The sequence below is a fragment of the Chaetodon trifascialis genome, chromosome 20, assembly GCF_039877785.1.
Source record: "Chaetodon trifascialis isolate fChaTrf1 chromosome 20, fChaTrf1.hap1, whole genome shotgun sequence".
NCBI classification, from domain to species: domain Eukaryota; kingdom Metazoa; phylum Chordata; class Actinopteri; order Chaetodontiformes; family Chaetodontidae; genus Chaetodon; species Chaetodon trifascialis.
In genome coordinates this window covers 5,723,304-5,742,493 of record NC_092075.1, presented here as the reverse complement: position 1 = coordinate 5,742,493, position 19,190 = coordinate 5,723,304, and the positions used below count along the sequence as shown (strand labels likewise).

The following is a 19,190-nucleotide window of genomic DNA, read 5'->3' as shown; positions in this document are numbered from 1 at the left end:
TTTTAGTCTTAATAATCTCTGTGAGGAGGACTGTGTTATCTTGATTTATTGAATTGTGCCTGTGTGCAGTAAATGGAAAGGTAAAAGGAGGAGGAGGCGTGATCCATAAACTGAACTAGTTTCACATCTCTCCTCTTTCATTTGTGCTCACTGTAGCCCAAAAATCAGAAGCAAAGGATCCTGGGAATGGCATAATGCCCTCTGGGAAAGTGGAACATACACAGAAAACGGGAAGGAAAGGGGAAATTTGAGCATGAGACAATTAAAAATGCAGTAAAAGCAGGATGTGTGTGCTAAGTTATCTCTAGTACCTATATTGATTTGAGATGTTTTGTGTGAGTGCAGCACCAGAGAGAACACTGAATCTCAACACAAGGGAGCAAACCCGTGAGAAGAAGTTACTGTCATACAAAACAGTGTATAGCATCCTGTGAATATTAATATTTTGGGTAAATACAGTAGAAACACGAGAGCAGAGGCAGATCTTCTTTTTCTGGTATGGGAGGGAACAAAGAAACAAGCTCATATGGAGAGTTAGAACAAGTGTCTGTCAGAAAACTTCATGACATTCAGATAAAAGGAAGTGCATGTCATTTCTTTCACACCCAGACTGAAAGTGTAGTGATGAAGGAGTTTCTCAAGCCTCTCTGACTCTCACAGCTTTTTCCCAAGCCCAGGGCTGAGGCCCCTGATGGGGCAATCCACTATCTGACAGACAGAGAAAGGAAGAGAAAAGGAAAACAAGGTCTCTGAGGAAGACGGGAAGGGAGAGAAAGGCAGACGATATCAGTAATCTTTACCCACTGCAGTATCAGCCTAATTATAAAGTTCTTATTGTTCAGGCTGCTGAGGAAGGAGCATGTAAAATACCTCATACCATGTCTGTTCTTGTTGTGTTGATGACGACTGTGGCGTGACAGTTTCCCACAAGTCTGAGGAACATGCACATGAGACTCATGGCCACAAAACGACAACCGCATCTGAGCACGGTGAGAAAAGGGGGGAGGACGAGGAGGAAAAAGACAGAATTACTGAAAAGACAGGTATTTTTTTTATACATGGTTGTGGCAATGTTCCTGTAGATTTATATACTGTAGTGGACTTTTGGTGCAGCAAGTATAAACAAGTAAATATGCAGTATATAAACTTTTATTATGAGTTAAATATGACAGCTCACAGTGAAAAGTGGGACCGTAAAAACTGAAAACAGCAGAAGTATCTAAATTTATCTCTTCACCGACATGATAGTCTGTCAGTCAACATACCGACACAGCTAAATCATAATTTTGGCACCAACCCCAGTGTCGTGTTTATATCTGAGACAATGACTGAAACTGGGGGGCAAGAAATGAAAACAGATGGAGTAGAAACGGCCAGACAGTTATGTATTGTTCGGGATGTGGTGGGGAGAAAAGAGCATGGAAAATTTATACCATAAGACGCTGTTGCTTGTTGTCACTGATGATTGTGGTGTGACAGTCTCCCACAAGTCTGAGGGACACGTCCATGAGACTCACGGCCACAAAACCTCATCTGAACACGGAGAGAAAAGGGAGGAGGAGGGAAGTAAAGGTATCTCATGCATGCAGTATGTAGTGGTGGCAATCTTCTAATAAAATTTACATCAAGGATTTGCTTGCTATGTCAATTACCACTGTGGCGTTTCAGTCTCCCATAGTTTTGAGGGACACGTACACGAGACTCATGGCCACATAACAGCAGCCTCACCTGGGCATGGTGAGAGAAGGGAGGAGGAGGAGCATAAAGGTATATGCCTGTATGTGCTGTAGTGGTGGCTGTGGCAAACTGTAGTGAACCATAGTGATGTAAATATGCACTAGATACACTTTCACAATGAGTTACACCTGGCAACATAAAGCAGATGCAGCAGAATTTTCGCTTGCCATGCCAATGAGAAATTTTGTCTATCAGTCTCCCACAAGTCTGAGGAACATGCGCATGAGACTCATGGCCACAAAACAACCTCACCTGAGCACGGGGTGAAAAGGGAGGAGGAGAAAGAAAGAAGGGCCGAGGAGACAGGTATATCTTCTATGTGAAGAGGTGGAGATCATATAAATCTACTAAAATACGTATATACTGTAGTTTACTTGTTCAAATGTGCAGTAGACCAAACTTCGCAACTCACAGCGCAACATGGTAGAAATCCAGAATTTGCTTATTTAAATGACAATTGTGCCATTTCAGTCTCCCACAAGTCTGAGGGACACGTACACGAGATTCATGGCCATCACACAACAACCTCATCTGAGCACGGGGAGAAAAGGCAGGAGGAGGAAAGAAAAGCTGAAAGGAAAGGTATATGTAGTGGAGGCAGTGTTCTCCTAGATTTACATACTGTAGTTGGCTTGCAGATAAACTTTCCTCACAAGTTAAACTTGGCAGCTCACGGTGTAAAGTAGGCTCAGAAATAAGACACACCAGAAATGTCTCATGTCTTTGCTTGTTATATTAACACATATTATGGTGTTTCAGTTTCTCACCTGTATGAAGGACATGTTCATGAGACACATGACCATAAAACAACCTCATCTGAGCATGTGGAAGAAAGGCACATGGAGGAGCATAAAGGTATATCCTCATATACACTGTAGTTGTAGTTGTAGCTGTAGCTAACTGTAGTGTGGAAAGATGGAGTACACAGGCTTTGTGTCAATGAAATATGTGGCATTTCAGTCTCCCACAAGTCTGAGGGACATGAACATGAGACTCATGGTCACAAAACAACCACCTCATCTGAGCATGGGGAAGGAAGGCACATGGAGGAGCATAAAGGTACATCCTTATTTATACTGTAGTGGTGCTGTAAAGTTAGCTGGTGAGTTAGCTTGACCAGTGGAAAGGATGGAGAGAAATATGTTTAAAAAATAGATATGGTTTATTGGTTGTTTAGGTGGGAAAGAAGTTTTTGGTTGTTATTTCAATCATAATTGTGGTGTTTCAGTCTCCCATAAGTCTGAGGGACACGGACATGAGACTCATGGCCATCACACAACAACCTCATCTGAGCACGGGGAGAGAAGGGAGGAGCAGGAGCATGAAGGTACATACAGTATAGGTACTATAGCAGCCGCTATAGCTAACTGTAGTGAATGTGCAGTAATGTAAATATGGAGTAGATGGGAGTCAAAGAGGAAAAAGAAAGGAAACGTAGTGATAAACAATTATACTATAGTTTGACTGTAGTGATGGAAATATGCAGTAAAAAGATTAAAAGTTATACATTGGAACTTAAAGCATAAAATGGGAAACTGAGAAAACTGTATAGAAATTATCTTTTTTTGACATAACAGTCAGTTTAAGATATGGTTCTGAATATTTGACATGACCAGTAGTGTCATAGTTTTACTCTTAAGATTTCTTAAAAAAAAAAAAAAAAAAGAGCAATGCAATGTACCTTCTTTGTTCTTGTTATTTCAATCTTAACTGTGGGGTTTCAGTCTCCCATAAGTCTGAGGGACATGGACATGGACATGAGATTCATGGCCATCACACATCAATCTCATTTGAGCATGGGGAGAGAAGACAGGAGCAAGAGCATAAAGGTACATGCATAGATAAGCTGCAGCAACGGCTAGGATGCTGAACCTTAATTTGACACCAACAGTAGTGTCATATTTCTACTCTGAGAGAAGAGCATAGAAAATTTACCTTCTTTTTTTGTTGTTATTTCAATCATAACCATGGTGTTTCAGTCTCCCATAAGTCTGAGGGACATGGACATGGACATGGACATGAGGCTCATGGCCATCAAACAACAACCTCATCTGAGCATGGGGAGACAAGGGAGGAGCAGGAGCATAAAGGTACATGCTTTTAGGTACTACAGCAGCAGCTATGGCTGACTGTAGTTAACATGCAGTAGATGGGAGTCAAAGAGGAAAAAGAGAGAAACCTAAGACAGGTACTTTATATATGTAGTGACACCAAGCATACTGTAGTTTGCCTGTAGCTATGGAAATATGCTGAGCAAACAGGCTATCTTCCACACAAGATAACATGGCAACTTGCAGCAAAAAACGGGCTCCTGAAAATAGGAAACACAGAAAACTGTATCCAAATATATCTCATGCGTGGTACAGTAGTTAGCCAATTTAAGCTACAGTGTTGAATCTCAATTTTACACCACCCGTAGTGTCACAGTGTTATTCTAAAGATTTGTGAGAAAAGAGCATTTTAAATTTACTTCCTTTTTGCTTGTTATTTCAATCACAACTGTGGTGCTTCAGTCTCCCATAAGTCTGAGGGACATGGACATGAGACTCACGGCCATCACACAACAACCTCATCGGAGCACGGGGAGGAAAGACATGAGCACGGGCTTAGAGGTATATCATTATAGGTACTGTAGTGGCAGCTGCAGCTAACTGTAGTTTACGTGCAGTGATGGAAATGTGCTGTAGAGGGGAGTCAAAGAGGAAAAGAAAGAGAAACTAAAGACAGGGGGTTTTTTTATACCTAGAGATAACAGGTATACTGTAGTATGCCTGTAGTGATGAAAATGTGCAGTAAATACACTGAACTTCCCCCACAAATTAAACACGGCAACTTAGAGCAGAGAACAGGAAACAGAGAAAATTGTATGTAAATGTATCTGTTCAGTGACATAATAGTCAGTCTATTTAAGATATGGTGCTGAATCTTAATTTCACACCACCAGTAATGTCATAGTGTTATTCTTAAGATTTCTGAGAAAAGAGAACATATAATTTACCTCCTTTTTACTTGTTATTTCAATCACAATTGAGGTGTTTCAGTCTCCCATAAATCTGAGGGACATGGACATGGACATGAACATGAGACTCATGGCCATCACACAACAACCTCATCTGAGCATGGGGAGAGAAGGGAGGAGCAGGAGCATAAAGGTACATCATTATAGGTACTGTAGCAGCGGCTGTGGCTAACTGTAGTTAACATGAACTGATGGAAATGTGCAGTAGATGGGAGTCAAATATGAAATGACAGAAATCTAAAGACAGGTTATTTTTTATATGTAGTGATAGCAAGTATACTGTAGTTTGCCTGTAGTGTTGGAAATATGCAGCAAATAGGCTAAACTTCCCCCACAAGTTAAACATGGCAACTTACAGCAGAAAATGGGAAACTAAGAAAACTGTGGGTGGTATAATAGTCTATTTAAGCTATGGTATTGTATCTTAATTTAACACCAACAGAAGCTTTATGGTATTACTCTTAAGATTTCTGAGAAAAGAGCATATAAAATTTACCTTCATTTTGGTTATTTCAATCACAACTGTGGCGTTTCAGTCTCCCATAAGTCTGAGGGACATGGACATGGACATGAGACTCATGGCCATCACACAACAACCCCATCTGAGCATGGGGGGAGAAGGGAGGAGCAGGAGCATAAAGGTACATCATTATAGGTACTGTAGCGGCAGCTGTGCCTAACTGTAGTTAACGTGCAGTGATGGAAATGTGCAGTAGATGGGAGTCAAAAGGGAAAAAAGAAAGAGAAACTAAAGACAGGTATTTCTATATGTAGTGATAGCAAGTATACTGTAGTTTGCCTGTAGTGTTGGAAATATGCAGCAAATGGGCTAAACTTCCCCCACAAGTTAAACATGGCAACTTACAGCAGAAAATGGGAAACAGAGAAAACTGTGGGTGGTATAAAAGTCAATTTGAGGTATGGTATTGTATCTGAATTTAACACCAACAGAAGCTTTATAGTGTTACTCTTAAGATTTCTGAGAAAAGAGCATATAAAATGTACCTTTTTTTTGGTTATTTCAATCACAATTGTGGTGTTTCAGTCTCCCATGAGTCTGAGGGACATGGACATGGACATGAACATGGACATGGACATGAGACTCATGGCCATTACATAACAACCTCATCTGAGCATGGGGAGAGAAGGGAGGAGCAGGAGCATAAAGGTACATCATTATAGATACTGTCGCGGTGGCTGTGGCTAACTGTAGTAAACGTGCAGTGATGGAAATGTGCAGTAGATAGGAGTCAAATATGAAATAACAGGAAACTAAAGACAGGTTGCCTGTAGTGCTGGAAATATGCAGCAAATAGGCTAAACTTCCCCCACAAGTTAAACATGGCAACTTACAGCAGATAATGGGAAACTGAGAAAACTGTGGGTGGTATAATGGTCAGTCTATTTAAGCTATGGTGCTGGAGCTTCATTTTACACCAACAGCAGTGTCATAGTGTTATTCTTAAGATTCCTGAGAAAAGAGCATATAAAATATACCTCCTTTTTGCTTGTTATTTCAATCACAATTGTGGTGTTTCAGTCTCCCACAAGGCTGAGGGACATGGACATGGACATGAGACTCATGGCCATCACACTACAATCTCATCTGAGCATGGGGAGAGAAGGGAGGAGCAGGAGCATAAAGGTACATGCCTATATGTGCTATAGTGGCAGCTAACTGTAGTTAACAAGTAGTGATGGAAATACACAGTAGATAAACTTTTCACCTTGACTTAAACTTGTCAACTGATGCAAGACATGGGCCCCTGAGAAAATTAAAAATGTAAAAACAGATCTAAACTTTGTGCTTCCTTGCTGGCTTTGCCTCTGACAATGACAACTGTGGTGCATCAGGTCCACACATGCCCGAAGGTCATGCACACAAGACTCATGGCCACAGAACAACAACCTCATCCGGGCACGGTGAGGAAAGGCAGGAAGAGGAAAGAAAAGCTGAAAGGAAAGGTATAACTTTCATATGTAGTGGTGGAAATCTGCTAAAACACCTAATTTTTTTTGCTTGTTATGATAGTGACAATTGTGGTGTGTCAGTTTCCCATCATTTTGAGGGTCATGTACAGGAGACTCATGGCCACAAAGCAACAACTTCATATGGGCATGGGAAGAAAAGGGAGGAAGAGGAAAGAAAAACTGAGCACACAGGTATAGTTTCTACTTGTAGTAGTGGAGACTATAAATTTACTACTATATATAGATTTATATATCAGATGTGCAGTAGACCTAATTTTTGGTTGTTATTACATTGACAATTACGGTGTTTCAGTCCCCCACAAGTCTGAGGGACATGGACATGACATTCATGGCCACAAAACAACAACCTCATCTGAGCACGGGGAGGAAAGGCACGAGCACGGGCATGGAGGTATATCCTTAAGTCAAACTTGGCAACTTGCATTTAAAAAATGTGCCCCTGATAATGGGAAACTGCAAAAACTCTGGTGTTTCAGTCCACCACAAGTCTGAAGGACACATACATGAGACTCATGGCCACAAAGCAACAACCTCATCTGGGCATGGGGAGGAAAGGCATCACGAGCATAAAGGTACATGCTTATATGTAATGTAGCGGCAGCTGTGGCTAGCTGTAGTTGCATGTAGTATTGGAAATATGCAATTTTTGCTTGCTATGCCAATGAAAAATGCTGTGTGTCAGTCTCCCACAAGTCTGAGGGACACATACATGAGACTCATGGCCACAAAACAACCTCTCACGGGCACGGGGAGGAAAGGCACGAGGAGGAGCATAATGAAAGAAACGCTGAAACGAAAGGTATCTTGGCAAGGTTCTTGTAGATGCTCGAGTTTATGATGCGGTGCTAAACTTTTACAGCGAGTTGAACCTGTAAGCTTATAGCAACAAATGGCCTCAAAGTTAACTCTTAAAACCCTTAACATTATACCCTTTATGTCAAATGAAGCCATAAAGCTGAAATCTTAATTTGGCACTGGCATCATAGCGTTATTGTTTGGGTTGGTGAAGAAACAGGATCAGAAGATATTTTTTTTCTTATGTTCACGATCATGGCATTTCAGTCTCCCACAATTTTGAGGGACATGGACACGAGACCCACGGCCACAGAACCTCACATGGGCACGGGGAGAAAAGGGAAGAGGAGAGGCATACAGGTATATGCTCATGTGTACAACAGCAATGGCAATGTTTTATATACTGTAGTTATCTGTAATGAGGACAAACTTTCACCACAATTTCAGCACAAAATCCCCCCTGGAAACCAGTTTCTGACAAAAGAGCATATCAAATTTACCTCATGACATGTTTTGCTTTTTACTTCAAACACAACTGTGGTGTTTTAGTCTCCCACAAGTCTGAGGGCCACGTACATGAGACTCATGGGCATAAAACAACATCTGGGCATGGGGAAGAGGAGCATACAGAAAGAAAAGGTATCTTCTTTGTATGTAGTGGCAGCAATATTCTTGTAGATTGACTCTTTATAAACAGTAGAAATTAATGGATCTGGGTCTGTTCATCAACATAGCAGTCTGTCAGTAAACAGTAAATTCTTAATTTAATTCTAAATATAAATAGATTTAATAGATTAAATGTGCAACTTTCTGTAATGATCCCGGTCATATTTGTTCTTAAAATGTACTGAATAGAATATCACATGACATGCTTCAGCTATGTTTGTAAAAATGTTCTAAACGCAGTGCTTTCCACTCATGTCTTAAGATGCTGTATTTGAAAGAGGGCTTACTCTATTTCAAACTATTCTAATTATCTATTAACTCCCACTGCTCTTTCATTAGTGTTTATCTGCGGGATGTCTCTTGTTTTTCGATGACTCGCTCTGTATTGAGTGTTTTCACTCGCAGTGATTGTTATTTGGGGACACTTTAACTGTGCGCTCTCCCTCATGCCTCTCGGTGCATGGAGAGTCGTTTTCTCGCCTACTCTGCTCTATGCTGGACTGCGACAGTGTGTAACCAATGTACTGTGATGTACTGGCAAGGTATGGAGTGGTTATTGACTTCTCCTGAAGTTGCTGTGTGTTGTGTGTGAACACCCAATGGGGCATGGACCACATCCTGCTTGGCCTTTATCTCGCTAGCAATAACCTTAGAGAGTGAAGTCTATATGAATCAGAACATACAGGTGCAGCCTCAAAGCTGTGGGAACACCAGAAAAAGGTGTTTTTGGGAGCTGACTGTCTGGCTTCAGCTCAACTTATACTCAAGGTGAGACCAAGGTGGAGCCCATGTAGTAGATGACTAAGAGTTTTCAGTCTGTGTAAGCGCAAGCAAGGGATGAACCCACTGGCAATAGCCTTAGAGGACTGTGCTTTTACTGTTAGAATCTGGAGTTATGGTATGTAACTAACACTCACACCTATTCGTTTTGAAAGACAAATGGCCCATGGGGAAACTCCACCACTAATTATTGTTTAGCTTGTTAAGAAAAGAGCCTGTAGAATATTCACATACAATGTTTTTTGCTTGTTATGTGAATAACGATTCCGGTGTTTCAGTCTCCCATAACTTTGAGGGACACATTCATGAGACTCACGGCCACAAGACGACCTCCTCATCTGAGCACGGGGAGAAAAGGCAGGAGCATACAGAAAGAAAAGCTGAAAACAGAGGTATCTCTTTTACATGCAGCGGTGGAAATGTTACAGTACACATACAGTAGATTATCAATGGTGCCGCAGTACATAAACTCTCACCACATGTTAAAGCTGGCAGCTCATAGGGAAAAATGGAAAGTGGAAACAACGCACGTATCTAAATTTATCTCTAACTACATGATAGCCTGTCAGTCAACATGCGCTATCAGGCTAAATCTTAATTTGGTACCAACTGTCACGCCTTATGTTTATATGAGACAATGACTGCGGGGCATGAAATAAAAAACAGACTTGAAAAAGATGAATTTTACTTTGAAAATGCTCTTGAAATAGACACAAGGTAGTTTCTGTGTTAAGTATAATGTAAATTTTTAGTACCCTCATGTCTTGTCTGATCAATTTATTTGAGACGGTAAGAGCGTTTTCCGTTTTCTGACACTTGGATGATACTTCTCAAATTAAAAAATGGGTCCTTAGTGTTCTAAATACCCATAAGCATCTAACATTAATCAGTGACATTAGAATATATGCAAATAGGATCTACATTACCAAATTGGATGTTGTTGTCTTGCCGCTGTCGTTTGGTAAAACAGCCTGAGATAATCTGTGCGACGTCAATATAGATTGATCTGCAAGTTGTTGCTCTTTTGTAGTGCACCATGTCACTGAAAAACATGAGTGGGAAAGACACAGACATGAGACCCCAAAACACACTCATGGGAAAGAGGATGAAGAGAGAGAAGAGAGAGAAAGAGAGAAAAGGAAAGGTAAAATTTGAACATGTGGTATAATAGCACAGTGATTCATAACTGGTTGCACATTGTGATCCAAATTTATCATGATGAGGTTAATGGGTGACACACTGTTGCATTTATAGCTTCATTAAATGTGGCTACTTGAATCATTTGAGCCCACAGATTAGTCATCATTTTCTTGGTCGAATCATCAAACTGACATTTTTTCATCTCCTTAGTCACCTTAGGCTGCAGTGTTTAAGGGGTCTAAATGCTTTTTTTTTTTTTAATCTGAACTCAGAATCCGCTTTTTTTCAGGGTTGATTAGAAGTTGTTCGGGAGCTTTTGATCATACCACACAATCTTCTACAGCAGATGGAGTTTGCTTCGACTTCTCGTTCATATTCCATCGTCCACAGTTGAGATTGAGAGTTCATTCTTGACCTTGGAAAATACAGTTAGCGACCTTCTTGGAGATCAAAAGCTCCAGGACAGAAGAAAGAGATTTCGAGTTGATTTTTCTGGAGTGTTCTGAAAATTATTGCATGTATTAAACTTAAAATCAATCATATCCTTTAAAAACACAGCAGTTTCCAGTCCAAAAATGGTCAAATATTAAGCTGTCAGAATCAGATTTGACATTAATAACCTGAGTCAGCTGCAGTGCAACAGTTGGTCTTTGACTCTCATAAAATCTTGAGGACGTCTTTTGGATTCTACCCAACCAGTTAAGAAACACTGCACTAGGTGAAGATTATGTCAGCTTTATAGAACAAAGCAAACCCTGTCTTTAAGGTAGAATCTAGTGGGAATCCCATCCACCTTTGTAGTACTGACAGTGACCTATAGGCTACAGTATACCTGCCCCAGCTGTTTGAAGGTATAGTGCCGTAGATAAGTAGCACAGTGAATGATATGGTCGACAAGTCTTAAACAAAGATTCCTTCATCCCTCAAGGACTTCTGAAACTCTTGATCTCAGGAGAGCCCCAGGCCAGACAGTTGTTTGGGATCATATATGATGATTTCAAAGGTAAGAGACCAACAGGAGCAGCACGTGGTTTGAATGTACAGACAGGAAATTTGAGCTCGGTTAAATCCTCCGGATTCGTTGCTTCAGATCAGAGGATTGTAAACTCTTTCTGTCATTTGGATGCTGTTTTTCTAGTAGAAAACCTGTGGAAAAATTCCTGCCACTGCACGTTTTATGTTTTTCATTTTGCTCATTCCTTCCCCATGCATCTGTGACTCCCTCGTGGTTGTGTTTGCCTTATGTGCACAATCAAGGTAAGTGTTTAGACTTTAAATTCATATTAAATCATCAAACAACCACCTACATGACACTCCTGTTTTATTGGTTTTAGAGAAGATGCTTGTTAGCAAAATATATCATATATACCAAATATACCAACCTCACACTCACTCTTTGAAGCAGGCAGCTCTCGCTCTCTCTCTGTCAATGTATTTCACCGTTAACAATTCACAATTGATAAACACCAATAAAGCAGCATCTTGACTCGTAACGTTAATTTGTGGAACAATGTCCCATTGCCTCTCTAGTCTGTGGAGTAATTGGCCATTTATATTTAATTAGGCAGTTCTTCCCTCACTGCTAGCATGGTTCCCTCAGTGCTGAGAGAGGCACTTTATGGTGCTCCTCTCTCTGGCTTCCTTTAAACCAGCTCATTAATATTTCAGCTGGCATCATCAACCAAACAATAATAAAATAATAATGTGACGGCTGATTAAACAGCTAAACTCCGACTTTTTAATGTGCATTTAAATGTGTATTTGCATAAACATGCCTGGTAAACGCCTCTTTAGAGGACAGTGATGCCTTGCAGCACAGTATTGCAGCCAACTTCTAAAGCTTAATAAAACCTTAATTAGGTACCAGCCTCAGCCAAGATAATCGTAGCGAGAATGTAGAGCAACACCCCTCCACCTCTCGCTGCACCTCTCTGCACAATGCAGATCCTAAGGTAAATGATATCAGGCTTTCATTTCTCTCTCTATGGGAAAATTATGCCCTATTCCCACAGCATCATTTTTTCAGCTTTGGTTTTAGGGTGTGAAATTTGGAAGAGGTCTTAATTTATCAAGCGTACAAGCATGTAGAATAAAACCTGCAATCAAATCCTCTCAGATAATTCATGAATTACAAAGAGAAAATTTAATTAAGAGCTCTGATTGTGCACCACTTTATGAAAGAGGATTTAAGACTGAGGAAATGAGAAGCAAAAGGCGAAAAGAGAGGCAATAGAGGTTTTCTATCAGGTTAAGCAGGGTCAGAGTGATTTCCTAGAGTCAGGCTGAAAACACCTACTGTACTGTACTGCTCACCTCGAACTCCCTAGGTTATAATTCTGTATCTTATAATCCACTCATTCAGTAATGCAGTTAAATTCCCAGGCACAATTAACATGCCCGTACTCACACGCCAGCACACATATACACAAACAAGCATGCACACGCACAAAGGATAGTGGAATTCCCATCAGTAATCAGTGCAGCCCAGTGAAGCAGACTCAGCAAACCTGTGAGTGCAGGAATGGAGAGGGAGTGGTTTGTCTTTATTGAACCAATATAGAGTCAGAAAGGCAAGTCATAAAACACACTCACAGTCATTCATTTGTTCACTGATGTGTAAGACTAAAACTTTAAGACGGATCCGTTCGTGCAAGTCGTTTATCATTTCCTGCTGTCAAAGAGGAATCCTACGAGAATGCTTAAAAATGCCATCCTATCCCAAGTTTTAAATAACTTGAGCTATCATCCTCTAACAAAAGAAACTCCAATCTCTTTTCTTTTAGACTGTGAGTGCTACGGCCACTCCAACCGCTGCAGCTACATCGACTACCTGAACATCGTCACATGTGTCAGCTGCAAGCACAACACCAGGGGCCAGAACTGCCAACACTGCAGACTGGGATACTTCCGCAACGCCTCCGCCGAACTGGATGATGAGAGCGTCTGCATCGGTCAGTCTGCATGGAGGGGGACGGTGTGTCTCTGTGTGTTGGTCGGTACAGCGGTGGAGTGCATGTCATGTGTAATTAACAGTGAGATACTGTAGTTGTTACTGCTTTTAAAATTCATGCAACTACACAGACTTTTTATGTGAAAATCATCACTTCAAGGTCATCTAGTAGTGAAATTTCAAATCGATGCATACAGTAAAAAAACAACAACAAACAATACTTGTATCAAACATTTTTTTCAGCTATAGAGGTGCTTTCCTAACACTTTTAGAAAACACATGTTGTTGTGTTGGCTCTGTGCTCCAGCGATTAGGATCTGAAAGGAAACAATGGCCGTGAGATTAAAGCAAACTCAAGTTGAGTGTGTTTATCCTCTTTGGCATCATTGAAGAAATTGTGCCCATTTTTATGCATTGTCTGGTTACTTTGGGTAACAGAAAGTAATTGGAAATGCTAAGATAACTCCAAAGCTACAGTAATCAATATTTCATTTTCACAACGGATCATATGACTGTGTGTAATGTGAAAGGTGGCAAGTGGCGATGGAATGTTTAAGCGTCTTTCCAAACATTATTCCTCTGTTTTGGTTCAGTCTCACCACTCTCTCAGCCCTGGTTCAGACTATACATTTTTTTGTCTTAAACAATGGCGACCGTGTCAGATTTAACGATCACACTGCCAGAAACCCTTGCCTTGTCTTGGTCGGGTGACTGGCCAGACTACACATATGACCCTGATCGATCGTGGCACGTCTTATCTCTGCTCTTCCAGGCCTGCACTGCACTGTTTCACAGGCAACAATATGCTCAGCTGGTTGACTTGGCCAGTCCATAACTTTTCATTGTTTGTACATAAAACCATTTTGAGTGCTTAGGTTCACTACCCTGCTGCATTGTCCTTAATCTAAGGATACTACTCTATGAATAGAAAGGTTTAGAAGCCCATCATTATTCACAAAATAATGATTCAAACACCCTCAAGCACCCTTAAAGCTGAAAGGCACTTGAACACTTGAACCTCCTTTCACACGCTAGATTACAGAGCAAAAAAAAGAAAGAAAAACATGCAGCTAAACAACTGCTAATACTTTCAGACTCTACTGTAAAAAGATATTTTACATCTTAATGGACAGTGACACGCATTGTTTGTATGATTTCACAGAGTATTGACTCTTTTGAAACTCAGTCTTATTAAGGGCATGTCCTAATAAGAGGTCACTCTGCATAACTGTGGAGCTGAAATCTGGTGTTGATTTGGATCCATCTGTAGGTGGACTGCAGGGGGTTGGAGGGTAAACTTGATGTGGTTGAGGCGCACACAGGGCCAGGCCTTGGAGTCAGCACAAATAAGGCCCCATTAGCTCATCTGCCAGCACACTGGCACACCAAGCATGGCAACAGAAATCAGTTCACACCAGCGTCTCTAGAGCAAGAAACCAAACACTGATGTGTTTGCTCAGACATTTACACAGCTTCGCATTCTCCACACACATTCACTCTCAGTGGCTCGCATAGAATCCCAGCATTAATGCACATGAGCCACAAACACGCTGATATCAACCGCATTTCTATGTCTGTGTCATCTGGGCATCTTGGCTTGTTTCACTTTTATGAATATTTTATAATACGTTGTAGACTAAACGAGTTAATTTGATCTTGGGTTTAAGTGAAAGACAAGCTCTCGGCTCACATCAAATCATGACAGAAACTTTGGTTTATCATTAACTGACTGACAAATGTGCAGCTCTGCAGCTTTTTCTACCATCTCTAATCTGCTACCAACCACCACTGATCTGGATATCTGTCATCTTCTGTAGATATATGCATCTGAAATGATAATCACTTGCAGAAATGAGTCATTTATGTAAAAAAAACAACAACTTCAATGTCATCTTGTGCTAAAGAGGTGAACTCTTGAGAGGTACATCTATCTCAGACTGATCTGACATGACTGTAAATAGTTTGATCACATCGCCGGGTTATTGTGATTCGTAGAAAGGGAGAGTTAAGGGTTTTCTGAGAATATGAGTTTGTGGTGTTTGATAAACTATTTCAATCATGAGACGTTCAACAGAATGAACTTAAGTTTAATTATTATTATACAGGACAACAAAAAGACCTCTGCTTTTCCTTTAACTGCCTCAAAATACCAAAATGTTCCCCTCACTTATACCAAGTGCCTTTGAAAGCAGATATTTTGTGATCAAAAGAACTTGCAGTGCTATTTATATTGGATCAGTTTCCCAAACAGCATCTGATATACAGGTATACAGTATTTTCTGACAAAGGCGTCTGTTTTTTTATTTTTCTGATTAGATCGGACAGGAGTCACTGTAGTCTTTTCCCAGTATTGCTGGCTGTATTACAGCTGTTGTTTTTGGGGAAACAATGCCAGTGAATTTGAAGACTGTTCAAAAATCTTAACTTCTTGCAGACCTTGTGACAGTTTGTGTACTGAGAAAATAATGAGACCTGTGGGATCCAATAGCAGTTACAACACGCTGACTGAAATGTGATTACATCATAGCAGTTTTCAGCCAAGGCAGCATTACATTTATCACATTATCTCGGCAGGGCTTTTGCATAACATAGAAATCATTAGGGATGAAATAAAACTTCAGGTGTGAATCTCTGCAGCATCGTGGGACATCTCTTTACTTTAGAGAGCCTCCATGCTACATGCGTAGTGCTGCAGCAGGGCTTCAAAAGCAACAACAGTGGTCTGAATACAAATGCATACATTTTCGACTTGATTAAGTTAATTAAGCTCTCGGTCACATCCCAAAAAGCAGGCAGGCAGGAATTTCTAAATGACTCCATCTCTTTTTCCACCTCCGCTCTCGTCTTTCAGAGTGTAACTGCAACCAGATGGGTTCTGTTCATGACCGGTGTAACGGCACGGGCTTCTGCCAGTGCAAAGATGGTGCCACAGGGGCCAAGTGTGATGACTGCCTCCCAGGATACTACTGGAAGCAAGGCTGTTACTGTGAGTAAAGGAGACTGATTTTTGGTGGGTTCATGTCAAAAAATCCAGGGATGAACAAATGTTGTAGCCTTCCGGGACCTTTGCGAGCGCATTGTGCCATTTAGCTTGTGCATCTTCCGATGTTTTCTATACTCCCATGGGAATAGATCATGTGGCTCATTAGCAGCATCAGCTGCTCCTTTAACTGATGACCGTGTCACTCCTTAACCCCATTACAGGGAATCGCCTTCCTCTAACATCTAACATGTAGTCGGGGCCTCAGTCTCACATAGACCCTCCACATACACACACATATTAAACCTCCACAGGCATGCATTTTAACTGTGGATTTATTTACTCGAATGTGGGACACATTGCAGTAAATAGTAGTACCATATGTTTTAGATTTGACATCTTACTACAAATACTCAAAAGCTACAGAGCCAACTGCCTTTGGTGTAATAAAAAAATCTTACTTTGTATAATTATTTCTTGTCATGGAAGCATGATCCTCTATTTTCTCTCAGTACATTTTTAGGTCAAGTATCTCGTGCAGTACAACTACCTCTGTGCTTTTCCTAATGCCTTTTATAGCATTTTAATGATGCTACTTGTTCCTCCAATCATTGCTTAACAAATATCACACATGCAGTGTATTTCTGCTGGGTTTGAAACAATGATTTTAACTTGACCCTGAGAAAGTGTAGGCTCAAGAAAAACAGACAGAGAAAAGGGCTGCAAAAACAAAAAAGGCAGGTGTTACCTGTTGTTGTCCCTGAGGCAAAGACTGGAGAATTTATCTTGCCTCTTTCCTTCCCCTTGCTTTCTTTTCTACTTTGTTCTTTCTGCCCTGAATTCTTCTCCTCCCCCTATATCTCTGTTTCCCATCATGCTTTTTCTAACATCGCCCCTCCTTATCTTCCTTCACCTGTCTCTCTCTTTGCCAATACATCTTTCTTTCGTCTTTGTGCACTTTACTCCCCCACTATCCTTTCACTGCCTGTCACTCTGTCACTTTGCTGTGCCCTCTTTATTCCCAATTCTTCTCTCTCGTTCTCCTTACCTCTGCAATTCCATCACTCTCCCCCTTTTCCTGCCTCTCCTTTTGCTGCTCTTTCTGTCTGCTTTCATCTCCGCTCACAGCTAACATTTGCGACGAGGAGATGCTCCTGTGCCAGAACGGAGGAACATGCTACCAGAACCAGAAGTGCATCTGTCCTCCAGAGTTTAAGGGGGTACTGTGCCAACACTCCCGCTGCGAGGCGGGAAAGGACTGCAACACCGCCTCCTCCCTGCACCTCTCCACGGCCACCCTGCTGCTCTGCACTCTGCTAGCCCACCTGCTGGCCACGTTAACTCCCCACTGAGCCACGAAAACCCCCCTCAGACCAAGGAGTGTGTGTTTATGTGTGTGCACGTGAGACGAGGGGTGACCCAGCGTGGGTAGGGCCGCCCTAGTCACGGACCCGACGAACACACGCCGCAGCACTCGCAAAAGCACACACACTCACACAACACTATCTAGCCTGAGTCTCTTTTCAAACACACATACACACACACCTCACAGGACTGTTATGACACTGAGTGTGTGCTCAGGTGCGAGAAGGACAAAGAAAAAAAAAAAATGGGAGCGACCTCAGAGAAAGAGATGCAGACAAAGGGGGGAAAAAAATCATACCAACCACTGTTCCCTTTATTCCTGAGCTGGAGCAATGTGCATCAAACCAAAAAGCATAAACGAAACACTTAAATCACCACTGTTTCACTTCAAAGGGAATGGCTGTTGTAACCACAAGGACCTTTTCTTTTTTGTTTTTTTTCTTGGTTGATTTAAGGATCTCGCTTCAGTTAGACTGACGGCCAACGTGCGTGTGGTCAGACTCCGTTGAGAGCACGAGACATGTCGACATGACGGTCGGGTCGAGAGGCGAGGTGCGCGTTTGATCCTGCTGCTGAGGCCTACATAGTATATTAACCAGGTTTCATTTCTTCTAAAAGATGAGACTTGATTTGACATTTATTCTATTTCTGCTGCATTTTTTTAAAATTATATCTTCAGTCATTGTATCTAATGTGCCCACTAACAGTCGCTGAGATTATACATATTATATAATATCCAGGGGGTTACAAATTATAAAAAAAATAGTCACTATTATGGTTGTTATAGGAATGAGTGATTGTTGCCACACTTAGCGAGATTTAATCTTCACACAGTATTCAGGAAGCAGAATTTAACAGAATTATGAGAAATATAAAAGAGAGAAAAGATATCAACCACGTATCATTATTATATGACATTATTTGAATATTTTTTGTAGAAATTATTTTTGTTTGGAGTTACAATAAATTATAAAAAATACATTTACAATTATTCCAAATGAGCATTTTATTACACTGAGTGTAAACCTTGCAGTAAATATGACTGTTATTTTGCCTTCTTGCTTGTACTTTTTTCATTCAATCAGGTGTCCACCATTACATGTTGTTAACATCTTTTTTTTTTTTCCAGCGGGATGAAAAAAAAAAAAACAGAGCAAGTTGAGACAAGCGAGCCATTACTCCAAGGCATTAATTTGATCTGTGTCATTCACTTTGGACATGGTGTTGAATGCTTATTATTGCAAACAGATTATTCCAGTTTGAAATCCAACAGTCTGTCTGACAATCACACAGAATTGCTTTCCTGTGAAGAGAATATAAATTATTTTATTCTGATAAAAGTTGCAAAGAGTTTTTATATCTGAAAATGTCGCTTGACACAGCACAAGTGATGGGCTACTAAGAAACACTTTCCACTCTACAAACAGACAGATTGACCCTGAGGCCAGATTTTCTCATTTTTCTTTGCCGTGTTTCCACTGCGTGTAACTGCTTGGCTGATTCAACTCACTTTTGGTAACAGGTACCAGGTAGCAATTTCTCTGACCTATCATAATCTGCAGCGTCCTCACTCCACCGTTTAGTATCGGCACAGCTTGTTTGGTACCTCGACCAAGCTGATAGCAAAAAACAGTACCAAATACCAGGGGATAGCCACAACTTTAGACAAAGGAAAAACAAAAGAGTGAGTGTAGTCGAGTCCAGGCGAGCTGTACCATGCAGTGGAAAGCTGACACTTGAAATCACAGATCGCTGTTTGTAAGGCT

The 19,190-nt window shown here is 41.0% G+C and overlaps 2 protein-coding genes across 2 annotated transcripts in view; both read left to right on the top strand.

Annotated features, from left to right (window-relative positions):
* Positions 1-13,400, top strand: part of LOC139348987 (sarcoplasmic reticulum histidine-rich calcium-binding protein-like) — a 58,646-nt gene extending 45,246 nt beyond the window's left edge. The window contains exons 9-30 of the mRNA XM_070989425.1: positions 921-1,043; positions 1,480-1,572; positions 1,669-1,767; positions 1,933-2,043; positions 2,209-2,319; positions 2,497-2,592; positions 2,698-2,796; positions 2,966-3,064; positions 3,462-3,566; positions 3,717-3,827; positions 4,779-4,889; positions 6,611-6,721; positions 6,809-6,919; positions 7,041-7,139; positions 7,225-7,320; positions 7,431-7,547; positions 7,811-7,903; positions 8,093-8,182; positions 9,268-9,381; positions 11,082-11,132; positions 12,913-13,080; positions 13,387-13,400. Of these exons, the coding sequence (XP_070845526.1) occupies positions 921-1,043; positions 1,480-1,572; positions 1,669-1,767; positions 1,933-2,043; positions 2,209-2,319; positions 2,497-2,592; positions 2,698-2,796; positions 2,966-3,064; positions 3,462-3,566; positions 3,717-3,827; positions 4,779-4,889; positions 6,611-6,721; positions 6,809-6,919; positions 7,041-7,139; positions 7,225-7,320; positions 7,431-7,547; positions 7,811-7,903; positions 8,093-8,182; positions 9,268-9,381; positions 11,082-11,132; positions 12,913-13,080; positions 13,387-13,400 (2,222 nt within the window). The remainder of the gene's footprint in view (positions 1-920; positions 1,044-1,479; positions 1,573-1,668; positions 1,768-1,932; positions 2,044-2,208; positions 2,320-2,496; positions 2,593-2,697; positions 2,797-2,965; positions 3,065-3,461; positions 3,567-3,716; positions 3,828-4,778; positions 4,890-6,610; positions 6,722-6,808; positions 6,920-7,040; positions 7,140-7,224; positions 7,321-7,430; positions 7,548-7,810; positions 7,904-8,092; positions 8,183-9,267; positions 9,382-11,081; positions 11,133-12,912; positions 13,081-13,386) is intronic.
* Positions 10,719-18,602, top strand: LOC139349078 (netrin-G2-like). Its single transcript, XM_070989564.1, has 4 exons — positions 10,719-11,132; positions 12,913-13,080; positions 15,931-16,065; positions 17,188-18,602. The coding sequence occupies exons 3-4, from the start codon at positions 15,948-15,950 to the stop codon at positions 17,409-17,411; spliced, it is 342 nt and encodes a 113-aa protein (XP_070845665.1). The 5' UTR covers positions 10,719-11,132; positions 12,913-13,080; positions 15,931-15,947; the 3' UTR covers positions 17,412-18,602.
* The last annotated feature ends 588 nt before the right edge of the window (positions 18,603-19,190 follow it).

Coding starts and splice junctions, on each gene's coding strand:
- LOC139349078 (XM_070989564.1), top strand. CDS start 15,948: ATGGGTTCTGTTCATGACCGGTGTAACGGCACGGGCTTCTGCCAGTGC. Junction 16,066..17,187: donor CTGGAAGCAAGGCTGTTACT/GTGAGTAAAGGA, acceptor CTCCGCTCACAG/CTAACATTTGCGACGAGGAG.